Source organism: Equus quagga, chromosome 2 (assembly GCF_021613505.1).
Source record: "Equus quagga isolate Etosha38 chromosome 2, UCLA_HA_Equagga_1.0, whole genome shotgun sequence".
In the NCBI taxonomy this organism is placed as follows: domain Eukaryota; kingdom Metazoa; phylum Chordata; class Mammalia; order Perissodactyla; family Equidae; genus Equus; species Equus quagga.
In genome coordinates this window covers 62,349,207-62,368,860 of record NC_060268.1, presented here as the reverse complement: position 1 = coordinate 62,368,860, position 19,654 = coordinate 62,349,207, and the positions used below count along the sequence as shown (strand labels likewise).

At 37.2% G+C, this 19,654-nt stretch overlaps 1 protein-coding gene across 2 annotated transcripts in view; it reads right to left on the bottom strand.

The window, feature by feature from the left end:
• Positions 1-19,654, bottom strand: part of LOC124235817 (D-glucuronyl C5-epimerase) — a 130,701-nt gene that overhangs the window by 12,118 nt on the left and 98,929 nt on the right. For both annotated transcript variants that reach the window (XM_046654287.1, XM_046654288.1), the window contains one exon: positions 131-726. In XM_046654287.1, coding sequence (XP_046510243.1) covers positions 131-713 — 583 coding nt within the window. In that variant the 5' untranslated portion in view covers positions 714-726. The remainder of the gene's footprint in view (positions 1-130; positions 727-19,654) is intronic.

Here is a 19,654-nt window from a genome sequence, read left to right as displayed (position 1 = left end):
ATACTAAGCCAGAGCGACGAAACGTCTGTTGATAGTAAGCTATGTATGTATCTGCTGTATAATTAGCGCCTACAGTTTCTTATTCCTCAACACAGTCAGGATAGAAAAATGCAGTGGAGCAGATACCAACCTTCAACCCCACTTATGCACTTGACTCTGTCTCGGACTTCCACATTGTAGCCTTCAAAGGACATAAACACACCATCAGGGTGATAAGGGGCTCGCTGTGCATAGACTTTGGAATAGCTATGAGAGAATTCAAACCGATCATAGCCATCATACTGAACCACCTTTCCATAAACATCAAAATATTTCTCTACCCAAGTGAATGGAAGAAAGACTTCATTCCCCTCTCGTCTCCCTTTAATTGTGTGTTCATCATTAATGAGACAGTCGATTTCTTCATATTTGAGTCCTAACACCTTGCTTCCCCCATTGCTGTTGAAGCCCCCAACGACAGGGGGTGCTTTCTGCTGCTCCTGAGGGAATGCCTCCTCAGCCTGTTTGCCCACGTGGTTCACATAGTTGTTACTCTCAGATGCTGCTGCTCTTTTTTCCAATCCATCCACTCTGAAGCCACTACTCAAATGCCGTGGAAACTGGATCGCTTTGTCGCTGGAACACTTATTCCACAAAAGTACTGTGACCAAAGTGAAGAGTGCGCAGATGATAATCAAAGTCTTATAGTTGACCCGAGCTGCCAAGCAACGCATATTCAGACCATACCTATGAGGCAAGAAGAAAAATGCATGACAGATGTACTGCTGACATTTTAGAGGCTACAGTTTTATTATTTATTTATTTTTATGGTGAACATAAGGGCAATTTTATTAATTGTATGTAATCTGATCAGATTTAAAATTACTACTCAAACTTTTCAGCAGAAACAAAGAAAAGGCAAGAGGTACTTCTCCCTCTTAAAATGCTCAGTTAGCAGGATGTGGTAAAGCAGAGATTCCCAAACTTTCTGTTTGTGGCTCCTTTGATATCTCAGCAATTTTTTCACAAAGTCCCTAGGCCAAAAGAAATACCTAATTGTTCCATTTATTAAGTAGCTGGGCCCAAACAATTTAATATATATTTTTGTCCTAACAACTTAGTAGCTGTTTGAAAAAACTGAAAAAACATTACAGGTCTTATCAAGGTAAACAGTGACATCCATGGTGCTAAATCCAACAGGGGATTTCTAGTGCTTGTCCTACTTGACCTCTCGGCAGCATAAAACAGTCAATGACTCCTTCCTTCTTAAAACACTTTCTTCTCATGGCTTCTAGGCACCATTCTCTCTTGGTTCCTCTTAAACCCCACTACCTGTTCCTCCTCAGTCATCTTTGATCATTCCTTTTCATCTCTCTGAACCCTAAATGTTGGAGCACCTTAGGGTCCCAGTTCTCAGACCTCTTCTTTACCTCTATTCACTCCTAGGCGATCTTACCCAATCTCATGGCTTTTAATACAATTTCTATGCTAACTACTCCCCAAATTCTATCTCCAGGCCAGACCTTTCTTCAGAACTGCAGACATATATAGCTAAGTGCTGATCTGAGTAACTGACATCTCTACTTGGAGGTCAAATGGGCTTCTGAAACACAACACCCAAAATGTAACTCCTAAACTTTTCCCTCAACCTGTTCCTCCTTTCCTACTGCTCAGACCAGAAATCTGGACTCCCATCTTGCTCACCCCATATCCAATCACTCAGGAAATCCTGTTGGCTCTACCTTCAAATTATACCCAGAACCTGGCCTCTTTTTATCAACTCCACTGTTGCCACATCAGAGCCACTGTCATCTTTGCCTTGGAACACTGCGGCGATGTCTAATCTGGTCTCCCTGCTCCTGCCTTGCTCTACTATTCCACCCCAAGTCTCTTCTCAACACAGCAGTCAGAATATGCTTTTAAATGTAAGCCGGATCACATCATTCCAGTCACGATGGAAGAACAATTTGATGCTCTTGTCCCTGCTGGCTACAGGGTGTATCAGCCAGTTGTGACTGCAATGCAAGCAGTCCCAGGTTGCCTGTTGCTGGGGTCACTGAGAAATATGGAAACTTATGGGTTAGTTATATGTGCAATAAACGGAATATCGCAGCCCACTGAGAGTAGGGGGAGGAGTCTCACTGCTGCTTGCTGCAGTAGCTCTGTAATTTATTTTATGTTGTAAATGCACACTTATTTTACTGTTTGTAATCCTCCTCTCCCTTTTGCCTCTCAATAAACCCTTTAGGCAGCAACGAGATTAAAAAAAATCAAACTTCAAACTGAAAATGTTTAATGAAAAATTACACAGTGAATTTCTGTTTTTCAAGAAAGTTGATGGTGAATGGTAATTCACTCATTTCTTTTAATTCCAAGATAAGGTAAACTTTGAGTTCCTGCATGTCTGAAAACAACTTTATTCTGTTCTCACCACTGATTAATAGTTTGGCAAGACACAGAATCCTTGGTTGCATATTATTGCCTTTCAAAATGCTGTGGGCAATATTTCACTGTCTTAAAGCATTAAGGATTACTGATGAGAGGTTTGATTTCACTCTGACACTTGTCACTTTGTACATGACTTCCCTCTGGAAGTTTGTTGTTTATCCTAGAAATTCTGCAGGTTCATGAGAATGTGTTCACCATATCTGACTCACTATTTCAGTACTTGGTGTGCCCTTTTAATCTGAAAACTTGCGTTCTCTTATTCTTTTTTTTTAAAGATTGGCACCTGAGCTAATATCTGTTGCCAATCTTTTTTTTCCTTCTTCTTCTCCCCAAAGCCCCCCCATACATAGCTGTATATTCTAGTTGCAGGTCCCTCTGGTTGTGCTCTCTTGTTCTTGTTTATGGGACGTAGTATCTTCTTGCAGCTCTGACTACATTAGAGCTCCTTTTTTGTAAAATTCTCTCTGATGAGCTCTATTTTCTCCAGTGGCAGTTTTTCTGGTTATTTTAGTCTCTCTTTCATGCTTAGTTTTCCTCAGATCTCTGCTTACTCATTCATATTTACTCATTCATATTTAGGCCTGAATGACTCATTAGCCAAGAGAGTTCCTCTGTTGTTGTGAAGATGGTCTGTCTTTTGGCTAGACTGCTCTGCTGAGGGGTACTCTGTGTGGGCTGGGTGCAGGCTGACTGGCAGTGTTCCTTTAGGGTACGCAGGTGGGGAGCCAGAATGACAATGGCTTTTTTTCTTTTGTTCTGGGGCTACAACTTGTATTCTAGAAGCCTTAGCTTTTCCCAGTTTCGCTAAAGAAAATCTGCCTGGTGTTTTGGCTGATGCTCATGCCAGCTGTCTGCAGTCTGGGCGCAGGGGTGCGAGAGGTATGGGGACGTGAGGAGAGGGCACAGTTGTGCCTTCTAGTACTTGAATAGAGATCCAGAAATCTGTTCAATCACCACTCTTTGGTAGTCTTCCTATTTATTGTTATTGGTTTCTTCATTTCTTATTTCTATAGGTTCTATTTCAGTGGGGCATCAGGAGGAAAAGGAAACAAAGATATGGGTTTGGTCCATCTTGGAAACCATACACAGATTTTTAAGAGTCGAACCCAATAACATACTTTTTTTTTTTAAAGGATAGTTTTTTCTTTACAGATTTTATTTTTTCCTTTTCCTCCCCAAAGCCCCCTGGTACATAGTTGTATATTCTTCGTTGTGGGTCCTTCTAGTTGTGGCATGTGGGACGCTGCCTCAGCGTGGCTTGATGAGCAGTGCCATGTCCGTGCCCAGGATTCGAACCAACGAAACACTGGGCCGCCTGCAGCGGAGCATGTGAACTCATGCCACGGGGCTAGCCCCCCAATAACATACTTTTATCATTGGCATCGTTACTACAAGAAATGTATTGAATGCTGAAAAACCAAAGCGTGGTACAAACAAACCTTCAGAAACAGTGTATTTATAGATTGAGGATTTCCTTATATTGTAGTACAGGCAAACTAATAACACTAAATGGTGTTTATTAAAAAAAAAAGTCCTTCATTAAAAACACTTACGTAACAACATTTGAATCATTCCTCTCTACTTATGAAACTGGGCTACCATTATGATGAGGGACAAGATGGGAAAATCAAAATTAAAAACTTTCAATAACCTTTTTGCCCAGATTTTGTTATCTAACACCATTCCTTACTAATGGCAATGGGGCTTCTTAGAGAAACGGATGATTCCAGGTCTGGGGCCTTGCCATGCCAGAAAATAAAGAAAACTTTCAAATCAATGGGTTCATAATCTGGGGGATCAAAAATGCAGTAGAGGATAGATAAAACAAGATTGGAAACCTAGGGATAACTGCTGAAGCCGAAAGACATGCTGGAGGTCTACTGTATTTTTCTCTATACTTTTGTTAATGTTTAAATGTTTCCATAATTTAAAAAAATAGTATCATAGCAAAAAGTACAGGACTGGAATCAGCCTGAAAAGTCCCCTTCTCCATTAGTCAAAGTTGAGAGAATTATGACTGATGTTGACTGAAACACACAGAATCAATGAAAGTCCTTGAGTCTACAATGATATTCAAAAAGGAGAAAGCTAGAAAAAAACTTGGGTCATATTCTGAGCTGGTGAAAATTGGTAACTAAGTGAAAGAATTTATTTCGCTGGCCATTGAAGGAGAACAAACTAATAGCCCCAGATGATAAAGAATTCTATTTTACAGGAAAAGAGTGGCTAATAATGTAGAAGAAAAAAAAAATTGGAAAATTAGCATTATGCAATCCCTCAAGAAATTACTAATTTAGGCAAGTATTATATTTTAGGTATATGCCTGCTAGGGACCTAGGGATTCATGCTGTGCAAAGTAACACCAAATACATTCTTTTCTAATCGCAAGAAGAAAGAGGAAACTCTACAGTGAAGGGATCCAATGGTCATTACCCTAATTCAGCGGTCAAATTCAGTCTCATTAATGGTGACTCATGCAGATACTGTCTCTTGATGAGCTAAAATAAAAAGTACAAAATCTTTCACATATCCCAACCAAAAATGTTTAACTTGGATCTCCCAGGTCTTAAGATTTAACTTCTAGCTGATAGGAAATACAAAGGATAGAAGAACAAGTTAAATGAAGAAGCAACCAGATACATCTAGGTGAAACATCCTACAGGAGAGTTAGCCCTGTCTCTTCAACAAATTAGTGGCATGATGGGGCCAGCCCAGTGGCATAGTGGTTAAGTTCACACGCTCCGCTTAGGTGGCCTGGGGTTCCCAGGTTCGGATCCCAGGCGCAGACCTACACAGCGCTCATCAAGCCATGCTGTGGCGGCATCCCACATACAAAGTAGAAGACTGGCAACAGATGTTAGCTCAGGGCCACTCTCCCTCACACTCATAAAAATAAATAAATTAGTGGTATGAAAAGAAAAAGGATACTAAATTAGATTTTTTTTTTCTTTTAGAGGCTTAACGGATATAACAACCAGATGTGAAACTTGGTCCTACACTGGGAAATTTGACTACAGAGTTGATAAAAAGGATAGATGGAAGGACATCTGGAGATTGTTATTGAAAAAAGGAGGTTATAAAATAGCACATATAGTATGATCTCACTTTAGTAAACAACGCACATATATAGGTCTTTATTTTCTATTTTCCATGATTATATTTACCATTTTTAACCATAAACATTGAAAATTAAGAAGGTCAAAGTCAATTTTGTTAAAATACTGAAAGAAAGAAATGTAAATTTTAAGTTAAAAATGTCTATAAATAGTTTTCAAAATAGGCACTGACATTTTTGGAGGGGAAGGGAAAGAGAGCAAAGACAGAAGGAGGATGAAGAGAAAGAAACCATGAATACTCACATGCAATATTAACTACCAAATAGGTTCATCTAAAGGTAATCGTGATAATTTTTATTATAATGTTGCTTAAATTATAGAAAACTGACCACAGAAATTCAAAAATTAAAAAGTAGATTATATTTAATTTTACTAAGTATAAATGACGATAACTTTAAAAGCTAAAACCAGGGTCTTCTGCTGAGTGGTGACACACTTCCTACTGATTTTAAAGCTTCTGCCACATCCATGAACTAAAATTAACCTTTCAAGTTAAAAAAAAAATCTATAAATTCAAAAACCTTGAAACCTCATCTATTGCTGACCGTAAAGATTTATTTCATTAGAAACATAATCCAACAAAACTTGATTTTAGTAACTTTGGAGAGCCAAAACAGAAAATACCATTCAGTAGGCATCATAAAGAAACTGTGGAATAACTTCTTTGCAGAAATAGTTAAAAATTAGGGAAAACAAAATATAACTTAGCTTTCCTTTGGGAGATCAAACTGTTCTCTTTTTAAATGATTCACAATTCAAAACCTCATCTGTGATGCCTCATCTTTCAAATTTATTTTCATAACTGAATATTTCAAGTAATCATTAAAATAATTCAGCAAACATTAAAGGTGTGGATATCACCATGAGTTTTTAAAATATGAAGGTCATGTTTCAGTTAAGAACAATCTTTAAATAAATTTGTAAAAAATTTCATTGAAAGAAATAACTGGCTTTTACTTTCCTCTGAATAATGTAAACCAAGGCTTGCTTGCTCATTACTTTCTCTTATTTATATATCTAACAATTTACATTTCTTATAATACTTTGGTACCAAGTAAACAGAAGGAATAGTAGTTAATAGATAATCAAACTGACTTTTTGGTTCAATCAGCATCTATTCAGCAGCTACTGTGTGGCGGGTAAGGCATTATCTCTGTCCCCGAAGGCCAGATTAGTGGGAAACATGCATAAAATATAATGTTATGAGATAGGAACTGTAAAAAAGTTACACAGAATATGCTATGAAACAGAGAGGAGGAAGCCAGTAACTCTCCCTTAACTTTTTAAGGCGTGAAGGAAAGCTTCAAGGTGGAATGAGTAAAAGATTGACAGCCAAGCATGCTCCCAAATCACGGTATTTGCACTTGCCACACCCTCTGCCTGGCACTCTGGTTCCCCAGATGTCCATTAGGCTTGCTCCCTTATTTCTTCAGGTCACTGCTTAAGGGTCAATTTATCAAAGAAGCCTTCTCTGGCCACCCTATCTAAAATAACAATTGTCACTCCATCATTCTCTAGGTCCTTATCAGCTTTATTTTTCTTCACAGCATTTATCATCACTTGATATTACACATTTTAGATTATTAGCCAACTCCAGTCCACTAGAATCTAAATTCAATGAGGGTTGGGATTTTGCTTCTCCTGGTCAGGGCTGGATCCCCAGGGCCTAGAAATGTGCCTGTTTCATACTAGGCATTCAATAAAGATTCACTGAAGGAAGAAACATTGTTAAATATGCAATTTAAAAACACAGACAATTGAAATAGACAATTTTGTTTTCCTTCTCGTAACTGGGTATTCTGAAGTGATAATCTGAATAAAAATGAACACAACTGACACAACAGAATATGGATTGTGATGCTGTATATTGGCCAACTCTTTAAAACAGATTTACAATTTAATTACTGCTATTAGTAATGTTCCATTTGTTTACCACTCGACAGACCAAGATTGAAATCACACAGTCAAATGGGTAAGTAATCTGTGATAGCGCTAACTCAAAGGAGAACTGCCTAATATTTTTGGTGGTTAGGACTCTTCCAATAATGTAAACAAGTAGCATTCTCTAGAAATTACTTACAGTAAAAGACAAAATGAGAAGGTAATTTTGCTAGTCCATTTTTTTAAAAAATAAAGTTAAAATAATCTTTGATACAAGTGACTCACAATGCTTCAAATAAGATTATATTTCTAGGCAAATATCCCAAAGAAACTGAGCAGGAGGTATATAGTATATTGTATTATTCACATTTTACAGATGAAAAGACTAAGTTATAATAGCCCACAAGAGCTTCACTAAAGAAGACAGGGAAAACAAAAGACCCCGAATAACCAAAACAATCCTGAGAAAAAAGAACAAAGTTAGAGGTATCCCACTCCCTGAATTCAAAAGATACTACAAAGCTGCAGTAATCAAAACAGCACACACTGGCAGAAAGACAGACCCACAGATCAATGGAACAGAACTGAGAGCTCCAAAATAAAACCACACATCTATGGACAGCAAATCGTCAACAAAGGAACTGAGAACGTACAATGGGGAAAGGAAAGCCTTTTCAATCAGCGTGTTGGGAAAACTGCACAGCCATATGCAAAAGAATGAAGGTGGACCATTATCTTACATCATACCCAAAAATTAACTCAAATTAACTCAAGGACTTGAAGGTAAGATGTGAAACCATAAAACTCTTAGAAGAAAATGTAGGCAGTAGACTGTTTGACATTAGTCTTAGCAGTATCTTTTTGAATACCATGTATACCTAGGCAAGGGAAACAAAAGAAAAAATAAACAAATGGGACTACATCAGACTAAAAAGCTTCTGCACAGCAAAGGCAACCATCAACAAATGGAAAAGACATTCCACTAACTGGGAGAAAATATTTGCAAATAATATATCCGACAAACAGTCAATTTCCAAAATACGTAAAGAACGCATACAACTCAAAAACAAAAAAAATGACGAGTCCAATCAAAAAATGGGTAGAGGATATGAACAGACACTTTTCCAAAGAAGATATACAGATGGCCAACAGGCACATGAAAGATGTTCAATGTCACTAATTGTTAGGGAAATGCAAATCAAAACTACAATGAGATATTATCTCACACACATCAGAATGGCTATAACGAACAAGATGAGAAATAACACGTGTTGGAGAGGATGTAGAGAAAAGGGAACCCTCATACACTGCTGCTGGGAATGCAAACTGGTGCAGCCACTATGGAAAATGGTATGGAGATTTCTCAAAAAATTAAAAACAGAAATACTGGGTATTTATCCAAAGAACATGAAATCAACAATTCAAAGAGACTCATGCACCCCTATGTTCATCGCAGCATTATTCGCTATAGCCAAGATGTAGAAGTAACCCAAGTGCCCATCAATGGATGAATGGATAAAGAAGATATGGTGTATATACAGAGACACAGTCACACACACACACACACAATGGAATACTACTCAGCCATAAAAAAGACAAAATCGTGCCATTTGTGACAACATGGATGGACCTTGAGAGTATTATGCTAAGTGAAATAAGTCAAAGACAAGTATCATACGATTTTACTCATATATGGAAGATAAACACACAGATAAGGAGAACAGATTAGTGGTTACCAGAAGAGAAGGGGGTGGGGGAGGGCAAAAGGTTTAAAGGGGGCACATATGTATGGTGACTGATAAAAACTAGACTATCGGTGTTGAACATGATGCAGTCTATAGAGAAACTGATATATAATAATGTACACCTGAAATTTACACAATGTTATAAGCCAATATGACCTCAATAAAATAAAAACAATAAAAGAAGAAAGACGACAACAGTGACAATGCCAAGGCAGATAAGAACTTAAAACATGATTAAAGATTGTGTTTCTCCCCGTTTTACAGATGATGAAACTGAGGCTTTGTGATGTTAAGGAATTTACCCTAGGTCACAAGATTATGAGAGTTCACTTGAGACTTGAACTCAAGTTTGTTTGTCTGACTTCAAACCCTGAGCTCTAACTGACGTGACATAGGGTATCTTGGAGCAGATATAAATTGTATTTCAGAAGCTGAATGTTACTCTTCTGCAGCAGGTATTCTAATTGATAACAGGTTACCAGATTGTGAATTGAACTCAGATGCTAACAGGCCTTATTCGAGACAAAGGTGAAGTTTGACTTTGAATCAATAGTTTGCATGAGCTAAAAAACAATTTTAGGAAAAGTTATCTATTTATTCTAAAAATTTACTAGCAGTTCTGAATGAAGCTACTGGAATTTTTGAATCTTCTCCAAATTCAACAGTATAACCACATGCCATATATATATATATTTCTTTTTCTAAAGATTAGCACCTGAGCTAACATCTGTTTCCAATCTTCTTTTTTTTCCCTCCTTCTCCCCAAAGGCCCCCAGTACACAGTTGTATGTTCTAGTTGTCGGTCCCTCTGGTTGTGCTGTGTGCAACACCGCCTCAGCATGGCCTGATGAGCAGTGCCGTGTTCGTGCCCAGGATCCAAACCGGTGAAACCCTGGGCTGCTGAAGCGGAGCGTGCGAACTTAACCACCCATCCACAGGACCAGCCCCAACATGCCATATTAATATTAGAAAAGAGTAGAAGTGAGAGTCATAATTATGAATACTTACATATATATAGTCCAATAAAGCTACCTGGTCTCCAAGTGGATTCGAATAATTAAGCCCTTGAAAATAGGATCCCTATTGGCCCCCAAATCCAGCAACAGCTTACAAATGCATTACAATGCTTCATTTCTGCTAATAATTAATATGATGTTCTGGGATAGCTTATTGAAGCAAAACCTTCTCCAGAGATAGAAAGGGAGCTTAACAACAGTTTCATCAGTCCATGTTAATTTGAGGTCTTGAAAATAATGTACGGATGTTCTAAAAATCCCAAGGTGGCAGTATACATAAGGAGAGTAACTGGCATTAGTATAGTAAGTTAGGGTGTGAAAAAGCAGAAATCTTAAGATAAAAATATTTTTATTCCATGATTGTCTTTTTATTAGTCACGGCCAAAAGAAACCCCCACAACCAAAAACAAACCACAATCCAGAATATAAATGCTTTAACTTTTTTTTCTTACTTTAATTTCTGGCAGGAACATATAATCTTGGATACAGATTGTCTGTAATTACCCTCAGAACGAAAAATACCTGTGACAGCAAAGCTCGGATTTATCTGCTCGTTACTCAAACGAATCTGCTTTGAAGCAACTTAAACCAATACTCCCACTTTCTCTGCTATTTTCGTATACACATAGCCATTGCCACAAAAGGAAAAAATAAAACAAAAATGAAAAACTTCAAACTACAGAGATAAACGAGAACCATCTAATGAAGAATGTGTTAATTATATAAATAAAAACTCAAGGGCAGGCCCTGTGGCCAGGTGGTTAAGTCTGTGCACTCCACTTCGGCGGCCCAGGGTTTCGCCGGTTTGGATTCTGGGCGCGGACATGGCACCGCTCATTAGGCCATACTGAGGCGGTGTCCCACATGCCACAACTAGAAGGACCCACAACTAAAATATACAACTATGTACTGGGGGGATTTGGGGAGAAAAATCAGAAAAAAAAAAAGATTGGCAACAGTTGTTAGCTCAGGTGCCAATCTTTTAAAAAAAAGGACAATCAATTTGCAACATCTGATAAAAACAAAAAACCAAAAACAAAACTCAAAATAGAACTCAGGAGCTGAGGGAAGGGACACTTGTGGTACTGTGCTGTATTTGCAAGAAGACTTGAGACCACCTGGTGTCTTTTATTAGCCAAGAACGTGAAAGCTCACATTCTTTTTTCCAATTCCTTTTTTTATTGTGGTAAAATACACATAACAGAATTTACCATATTAACCATTTTTAAACGTACAGTTAAGTGGTATTAAATGCATTCATAATGCTGTGCTACCATCACTACCATTCATCTCCATAACCCTTTTCCTCTGAAAAGTAAAACTGAAACTCTTATACCCAGTAACTCCCTATTCCTCTCTCCCCTCTAGCTCCTTGCAATTACCATTCTACTTTCTGTGTCTATGATTTTGACTACTCTAAGTATTTCATATAAGTGGAATATAAGTATTTGTCTTTTTCTGACCGGCCTATTTCACTTAACATAATATCCTATAGTTTCATCCATATTATAGCATACGTCAGAATTTCCTTCTTTTTTAAGGCTGAATAGTATTCCATTGTGTGTATATACCACATTTTGCTTATCCATTCATCCACTGACAGACACTTGGGTTGCTTCCACCTCTTGGGTATTGTGAATAATGCTGCTATGAACATGCATGTACAAATACATTTTTGAGACCCTGTTTTCAATTCTTTTGGATATATACCCAGAAGTGGAATTTCTAGACCCTATGGTAATTCTATATTTAAGTTTTTGAGGAAACACCTTACTGTTTTCTACAGTGGCTGTAACATATTACATCCCCACCAACAGTGTACAGGGTTCCAATTTCTCTACACCCTTGCCTACAAAAAAACCTTTTTTTTTTTTTAATAGTAGCCATTCTAATGTGTGTGAGGTACTATCTCACTGTAGTTTTGATTTGCATTTCCTTAATGATTAGTGATGTCAAGCATCTTTTCATGTGCTTATTGTTCATTTGTATGTCTTCTTTGGAGAAATGTCTATTCAAGACATTTGCCCACTTTTGAACCGGGTTTTTTTTTGTTACTGGGTTTTAGAAGTTCTCTCTGTATTCCAGATATTAATCCCTTATCAGACATATGATTTGCAAATATTTTCTCATTCTTTGGATTCTTTTTACTCTATTGATTTTTGTTCTCCTTTGATGCACAAAATTTAATTTCCATGAAGTCTAATTTGTCTATTTTTTCTTTTGTTGCCTGTGCCTTTGGTGTCATATTCAAGAAATCATTGCCAAATCCAATGTTGTAAAGCTTTTGACCTATGTTTTCTTCTGAGAATTTGATAGTTTTAGGCCTTACATTTATGTCTTTGATCTATTTTTGAGTTAATTTTTGGATGTGGTATGAGATAGGGGTCCAACTTCATTCTTTTCCATGTGGATATCCAGTTTTCCTATCATCACTTGTTGTAAAAGAGTGTCCTTTCCCCACTCAACGGTCTTGGCACTCTTGTCAAAATCATTTGACCAAATATGCAAGGATTTATTTCTGGGTTCTATTCTAGTCCATTGGTCTATATGTCTGTCTTTATGACCATATCACGCTATTTTGATTACTATAGCTTTGTAGTAAGTTTTGAAATTAGGAAGTGTGAATCTTTCAGTTTTGTTCTTTTTAAAGATTTTTTTGGCTATTTGAGGTCCCTTGAGATTCCATATGAATTTTAGGATGGGTTTTTCTATTTCTGTAAAAAATGTCATTGAAATTTTGATAAGGATTGCACTGAATCTGTAGATCACTTTTGGTAGTAGTGACATCTTAACAATATTAATCTTCCTATCCATGAAAATGGGATGTGTTTCCATTTATTTATAATTTTCTTTAATTTGGAAGTTCATATTCTAAGCCTGCCAGGCCTTCCACTTGACACACTTTTGCAGGAAAATCTTAGTGTGCCAATAGGACACCAAAGTAATCTGCAAGTCAAATAAAAAGTAATGTGGTAGGTAGTTAAGAAGGGAAAGATGATTGAAAGAGCTGTATGGGGAGAACACTGACTGAAGCAGAACATGGATAGTATACATTGGTCTCCAAGAGAACATTAACAACCATTATGGGAGACTCTCTTCAAACACAGAATGATTCACTTACAGATATGGCTTTCCTTATCTATAGTGCAAAATACTTTCATATTCATTTCTTCATTTAATTCCTGCAACAATCCAATGAAATGGGCAGGAAAATAAGTGCTATTTTACAAAAGAGAAAACTGAGGCTCAGAGATATTAAACAGCTCGTGTAAATTGGTGAGATAGAGCCAAGCTTGGAATCTAGGTCTGTTGATTCCAAGCTCTATTATACCAGTGATTCCCAAAGCCAAAAGATTAAGTCTCATCTGGGCTGGAAATACATGTTTCAAGATCTTCAGAGATGTCTGATTAGGTTTGGAACCAATATATTACATCAGCAGTTCTTAAATTTTATTGGGCACTAAAATTACCTGGAAGGCTTGTTCAAACACAGCTTGCTAGGCCCTACTCCCAGGGTTTCTGATTCACTAAATCTGGGTAGGTGCCCAATGAGTTCCCTGTCTAACCAGTTCCAGGTGAGAAACCTAAGCTGCTGGACCACACTCTGAGAATCGCCGTAATATACCACATGATGAAATATATGTGTTGCCCAAACTCAGAACCATTTTAGGCAATTCTGAAGATTAAGGTCATTAGCACACTGATTTTTGCAGAATAATTAATGCATATTCCAGTGAGAATGACTTCAGTTAATGTCCTTGCTTTCTAAAATTAACAAAACAGTGATTCAAGAGTTAGCTAAACCCTAAGCATAAAATCATACTTGGAAAAAAGTTACAAGTCCTGGCTTTTGCCTATATATTGAAGGATCTCTCAGTCAGCTAGAGTATGTTTTGAAACAATTCTTTCAGAAAAGTTACGTGTGTAGTATATACTCAAAGCCTTGCAGAACTGAAAATGTGTGTGGCTTCTCAAAAAACTTGGCTCAATAAAGAATTTTGGGGTCCAAATTGTCTACAGAACTCTGTAGACACTCCTCAATTGTCTGCAGATATTTAATTGTAAAAATAATCTAAAGCTAGTCTTCCTTTGTAAATAACTTATTTCTTTTTTTTAAAGGTTGGCACCTGAATTAACAACTGATGCCAATCTTTTTTTGTTTTAATTTTTATTGAGTTAATGATAGGTTACAATTTTTTGAAATTTCAGTTGTACATTATTGTCTGTCAGTCATGTTGTAGGTACACCCCTGCACCCTTTGTGTCCACTCCCCACCCCACCTTTCCCCCGGTAGCCACTAATCTGTTCTCTTTGTCTACATTTTTAAATTCCTCATGTGAGTGAAGTCATACAGAGATTGTCCTTCTCTATCTGGCTTATTTCACTTAACATAATTCCCTCAAGGTCCATCCATGTTGTTGCAAATGGGACGATTTTGTTCTTTTTTTTTACAGCTGAGTAGTATTCCATTGTGTATATATATATACCACATCTTCTTTATCCAATCATCAGTTACTGGGCACTTGAGTTGCTTCCACATCTTGGCTATTGTGAATAATGCTGCAATGAACATGGGCTGCATGGGACTTTTGGAATTGCTGACTTCAAGCTCTTTGGATAGATACCCAGTAGTGGGACAGCTGGGTCGTATGGTAGTTCTATTTTTAATTTTTTGAGGCATCTCCATACTGTTTTCCATAGTGGCTGCACCAGTTTGCATTCCCACCAGCAGTGTATGAGGGTTCCTTTTTCTCCACAACCTCTCCAACATTTGTTACTATTAGTTTTAGATATTTTTGTCATTCTAATGGGTGTGAGGTGATATCTTAGTGTAGTTTGGGTTTGCATTTCCCTGATGATCAGTGATGATGAACATCTTTTGATATGCCCATTGGCCATCTGTATATCTTCTTTGGAGAAATGTCTGTTCATGTCTCCTGGCCATTTTTTAATCGGGTTGTTTGATTTTTCGTTGTTGAGTTGAGTGAGTTCTTTATATAGTATGGATATTAACCCTTTGTTGGATGTATGACTTGTAAATATTTCTTCCCAGATAGTGGGTTGTTTTTTTGTTTCAATCCTGTTTTCACTTGCCTTGAAGAAGCTCTTTAGTCTGATTAAGTCCTATTTGTTTATTCTTTCTAATGTTTCCCTTGTCTGAGAAGACATGGTGTCCGAAAAGATCCTTTTAATACTGATGTCAAAGAGTGTACTGCCTACATTTTCTTCTAGAAGTCTTATGGTTTCAGGTCTCACCTTTAGGTCTTTGATCCATTTTGAGTTTATCTTGATGAATGGTGAAAAAGAATGGTCAATTTTCATTCTTTTACATGTGGCTTTCCAGTTTTCCCAGCACCATTTGTTGAAAAGACTTTCTTTTCTCCATTGTATGCCCTCAGCTCCTTTGTTGAAGATTAGCTGTCCATAGATGTGTGGTTTTATTTCTGGGCTTTCAATTCTGTTCCATTGATCTGTGCACCTGTTTTTCTACCAGTACCATGCTGGTTAGATTACTGTAGCTTTGTAGTATGTTTTGAAGTTAGGGACTGTGATGTCTCCAGCTTTGTTCTTTTTTCTCAGGATTGCCTTAGCAATTTTGGGTCTTTTCTTGCCCCATATGAATTTTAGGATTCTTTGTTCTAGTTCTGTAAAGAATGTCATTGGGATTCTGATGAGGATGGTGTTGAATCTGTAGATTGCTTTAGGTAGAATGGACATTTTAACTATGTTTATTCTTCCAATCCGTGTACATGGGAATGTCTTTCCATCTCTTTATATCGTCACCCATTTCTTTCAGAAACGCCTTGTAATCTTCATTGTATAGGTTTTTCACTTCCTTAAACTCACCCCAAGGTATTTTATTCTTTTTGTTGCGATTGTGAATGGTATTGTGTTCTTGAGTTCTTTTTCTGTTAGCTCGTTATTAGAGTATAGAAATGCTACTGATTTGTGTAAATTGATTTTATACCCTGCAACTTTGCTGTAGTTGTTGATTACTTCTAAAAGTTTTACAATGGATTCTTTGGGGTTTTCTATCTATAAGATCATGCCATCTGCAAACAGCGAGAGTTTCACTTCTTCCCTCCCTATCTGCATTCCTTTTATTCCTTTTCCTTGCCTAATTGCTCTGGCCAAAACCTCCAGTACTATGTTAAATAAGAGTGGTGATAGAGGGCATCCTTGTCTCGTTCCTGTTTTCAGGGGGATGGTGCTCAGTTTTTGCCCATTGAGTATGATGTTGGCTATGGGTTTGTCGTATATGGCCTTTATTACGTTGAGGTAGTTCCCTTCTATGCCCATTTTGTTCAGAGTTTTTATCATAAATGGTTGTTGAATCTTGTCAAATGCTTTCTCTGCATCTATTGAGATGATCATGTGGTTTTTATTCCTCAGTTTCTTGATGTGGTATATCACATTGATTGATTTGCAGATGTTGAACCATCCCTGTGTCCCTGGTGAATCCCACTTGATCATGATGTATGATCCTTTTGATGAATTGCTGAATTCTGGTTGCCAAAATTTTGTTTAGAATTTTTGCATCTATGTTCATCAGCGATATTGGCCTGCAGTTCTCTTTTTTCGCGCTGTCCTTGTCAGGGTTTGGTATCAGCATGAGGTTGGCCTCGTAGAATGTGTTAGGAAGCGTTCCATCCTCCCTAATTTTTTGGAATAGCTTGAAAAGGATAGGTATTACATCCTCTCTGAAAGTTTGGTAGAATTCCCCAGGAAAGCCATCTGGTCCTGGGGTTTTATTCTTTGGGATGCTTTTGATGGCTGTTTCAATCTCTTTCCTTGTGATTGGTCTGTTCAAATTGTCTGCTTCTTCTTGAGTGAGCTTTGGGAGATTGTAGGAGTCCAAGAATTTATCCATTTCCTTTAGGTTATCCATTTTGTTGGCATACAGTTTTTGTAGTATTCTCTTATAATTGGTTGTATTTCTGTGGAGTCTGTTGTTATTTCTCCTCTTTCATTTCTGATTTTGTTTATTTGAGCTTTCTCCCTTTTTTTCTTTGTAAGTCTGGCTAGGGGTTTGTCAATTTTATTTATCTTCTCAAAGAACCAGCTCTTTGTTTCATTGATCCTTTCTACTGCCTTTTTTGTTTCAATAGCATTTATTTCTGCTCTGATTTTTATTATTTCTCTCCTGCTGACTTTGGGCTTTGTTCTTCTTTCTCTAATTCAGTTAGGTGTAGCTTAAGATTGCTTATTTGGGATTTTTCTTGTTTGTTAAGATGTGTCTGTATTGCGATGAATTTTCCTCTTAACACAGCTTTTGCTGTATCCCATATGAGTTGGTATGGCATGTTATCATTTTCATTTGTCTCCAGGTATTTTTTGATTTCTTCTTTAATTTCTTCAATGATCCATTGCTTGTTCAGTAGCGTATTGTTTAGTCTCCACATCCTTGTGCCTTTCTCAGCTTTTTTCTTGTAATTAATTTCTAGCTTTATAGCATTATGATCAGAGAAGATGCTTGTTATTATTTCATTATTTTTAAATTTGTAGAGGCTTGCCTTGTTTCCCAACATATGGTCTATCCTTGAGAATGTTCTGTGCACACTTGAGAAGAATGTGTATTCTGCTATTTTTGGATGGAGTGTTCTGTATATGTCTATTAAGTCCAGCTCTTTTAGCTTTTCATTTAATTCCACTCTTTCCTTGTTGATTTTCTGTCTGGATGATCTGTCCATTGATGTCAGTGGGGTGTTGAGGTCCCCTACTATTATTGTGTTATTTTTGATATCTTCTTTTAGGTTTGTTAATAGTTGCTTTATGAACTTTGGCGCTCCTGTGTTGGGTGCATAGATATTTATAAGTGTTATTTCTTCTTGATGAAGTGTCCCTTTGATCATTATATATTGGCCCTCTGTGTCTCTCTTTACCTGCCTTATCTTGAAATCTGTTTTGTCTGATATAAGTATTGCAACACCTGCTTTCTTTTGTTTGCTATTAGCTTGGAGTATTGTCTTCCACCCCTTCACTCTGAGCCTGTGTTTGTCCTTGGGGCTGAGATGTGTTTCCTGGAGGCAACAAATTGTTGGATCTTGTTGTTTAATCCATCTTGCCACTCTGTGTCTTTTTATTGGAGAGTTCAATCCGTTTACATTGAAGGTGAGTACTGATGCATGAGGGCTTAATGCTGTCATTCTGTCGCTCATTATCTGGTTTTCCTGCATTACCTGTGCTTCTCGTCCTGTGTGTTTTAGCCTACCCATTGATTTCTGCAATTTCTTATGCTGGGTTTCTTAGATTTTTCCTTATTTATGTTTTATGTCTCTGTTCTGTTTTTTAGTTTGGTGGCTACCCTCAAGTTTATATTCAGAATTTCATGTATAACATAGTCCATTTTCTGGTGGTCTCTTACTTCTTAGCCTAGAATGATTCAGTCCCTTTCCTCTTCCCCTCCTAAATTATTATTTTCATCTCTTATTCCAATTCATGTTGTGAGTTTGTGGTTAGAGTGATAAGACTGGCTTTGCTTGGGTGATTTCCTTCCCTTTATCCTAGTGCTATAGTTGAATATTTGCTATCCTATTCTGATTCTATCTGTCTCCCTACTCTGTGTTTTATGACCCTTTTCTCCCTTTTTTTCTTTTTTCAGGTATGAGAGCCTTCTTGAGGATTTCTTGTAGTGGAGGTCTTTTGGCTACAAAGTCCCTTAGCTTTTGTTTGTCTGGAAAAGATTTAATTTCTCCCTCATATCTGAAGGATATTTTTGCTGGATAGAGTATTCTTGGCTGAAGATTTTTATCCTTTAAAGTTTTGAATATGCCATTCCATTCTCTCCTAGCTTGTAAGGTTTCTGTAGAGAAATCCGCTGAAAGTCTGATAGGGGTTCCTTTGTAGGTTATTTTCTTCTGTCTTGCTGCCCTGAGTATTCTTTCTTTGTCATACATTTTTGTCATTTTTACTACTATATGTCTTTTAACATTGACAAACTTAGGAGATCTGAAAGCTTTCTCCACACACATTTCTCCCTCAATCCCTAGATTTGGGAAATTCTCTTCTATAACTTTGTCAAGCACACTTTCTGCTCCATTTTCCTTTTCCACGCCCTCAGGGATTCCGATAATTCTTAAGTTGGATTTTCTCATTGAGTCTGCTATTTCTTGGAGATTTTCTTCATTTTTTAAAATTCTTAGTTCTCTTTCTTCCTCTGTCTGGAGCCATTCAGCCTGTCTATCTTCGATTATGCTAATTTGCTCCTCTATGGTGTCTACACGGGCATTCAGGGAATCCGTATTCTGTTTTATCTGATCTATTGTATTTTTCATCTCTAGTATTTCTAATTGATTCTTCTTTATAGTTTCAATCTCTTTTGTGAAGTAACTCCAGAACTCGTTGACTTGTTTCTCTATATTTCCCTTTACCTCATTGAGTTTTTTGATGATAGCTACTCTGAATTCATTGTCACTTAGTTTACCTATTTCCAAGTCCTCAGGACATAAACCTGTGTTTTTATTGTTTT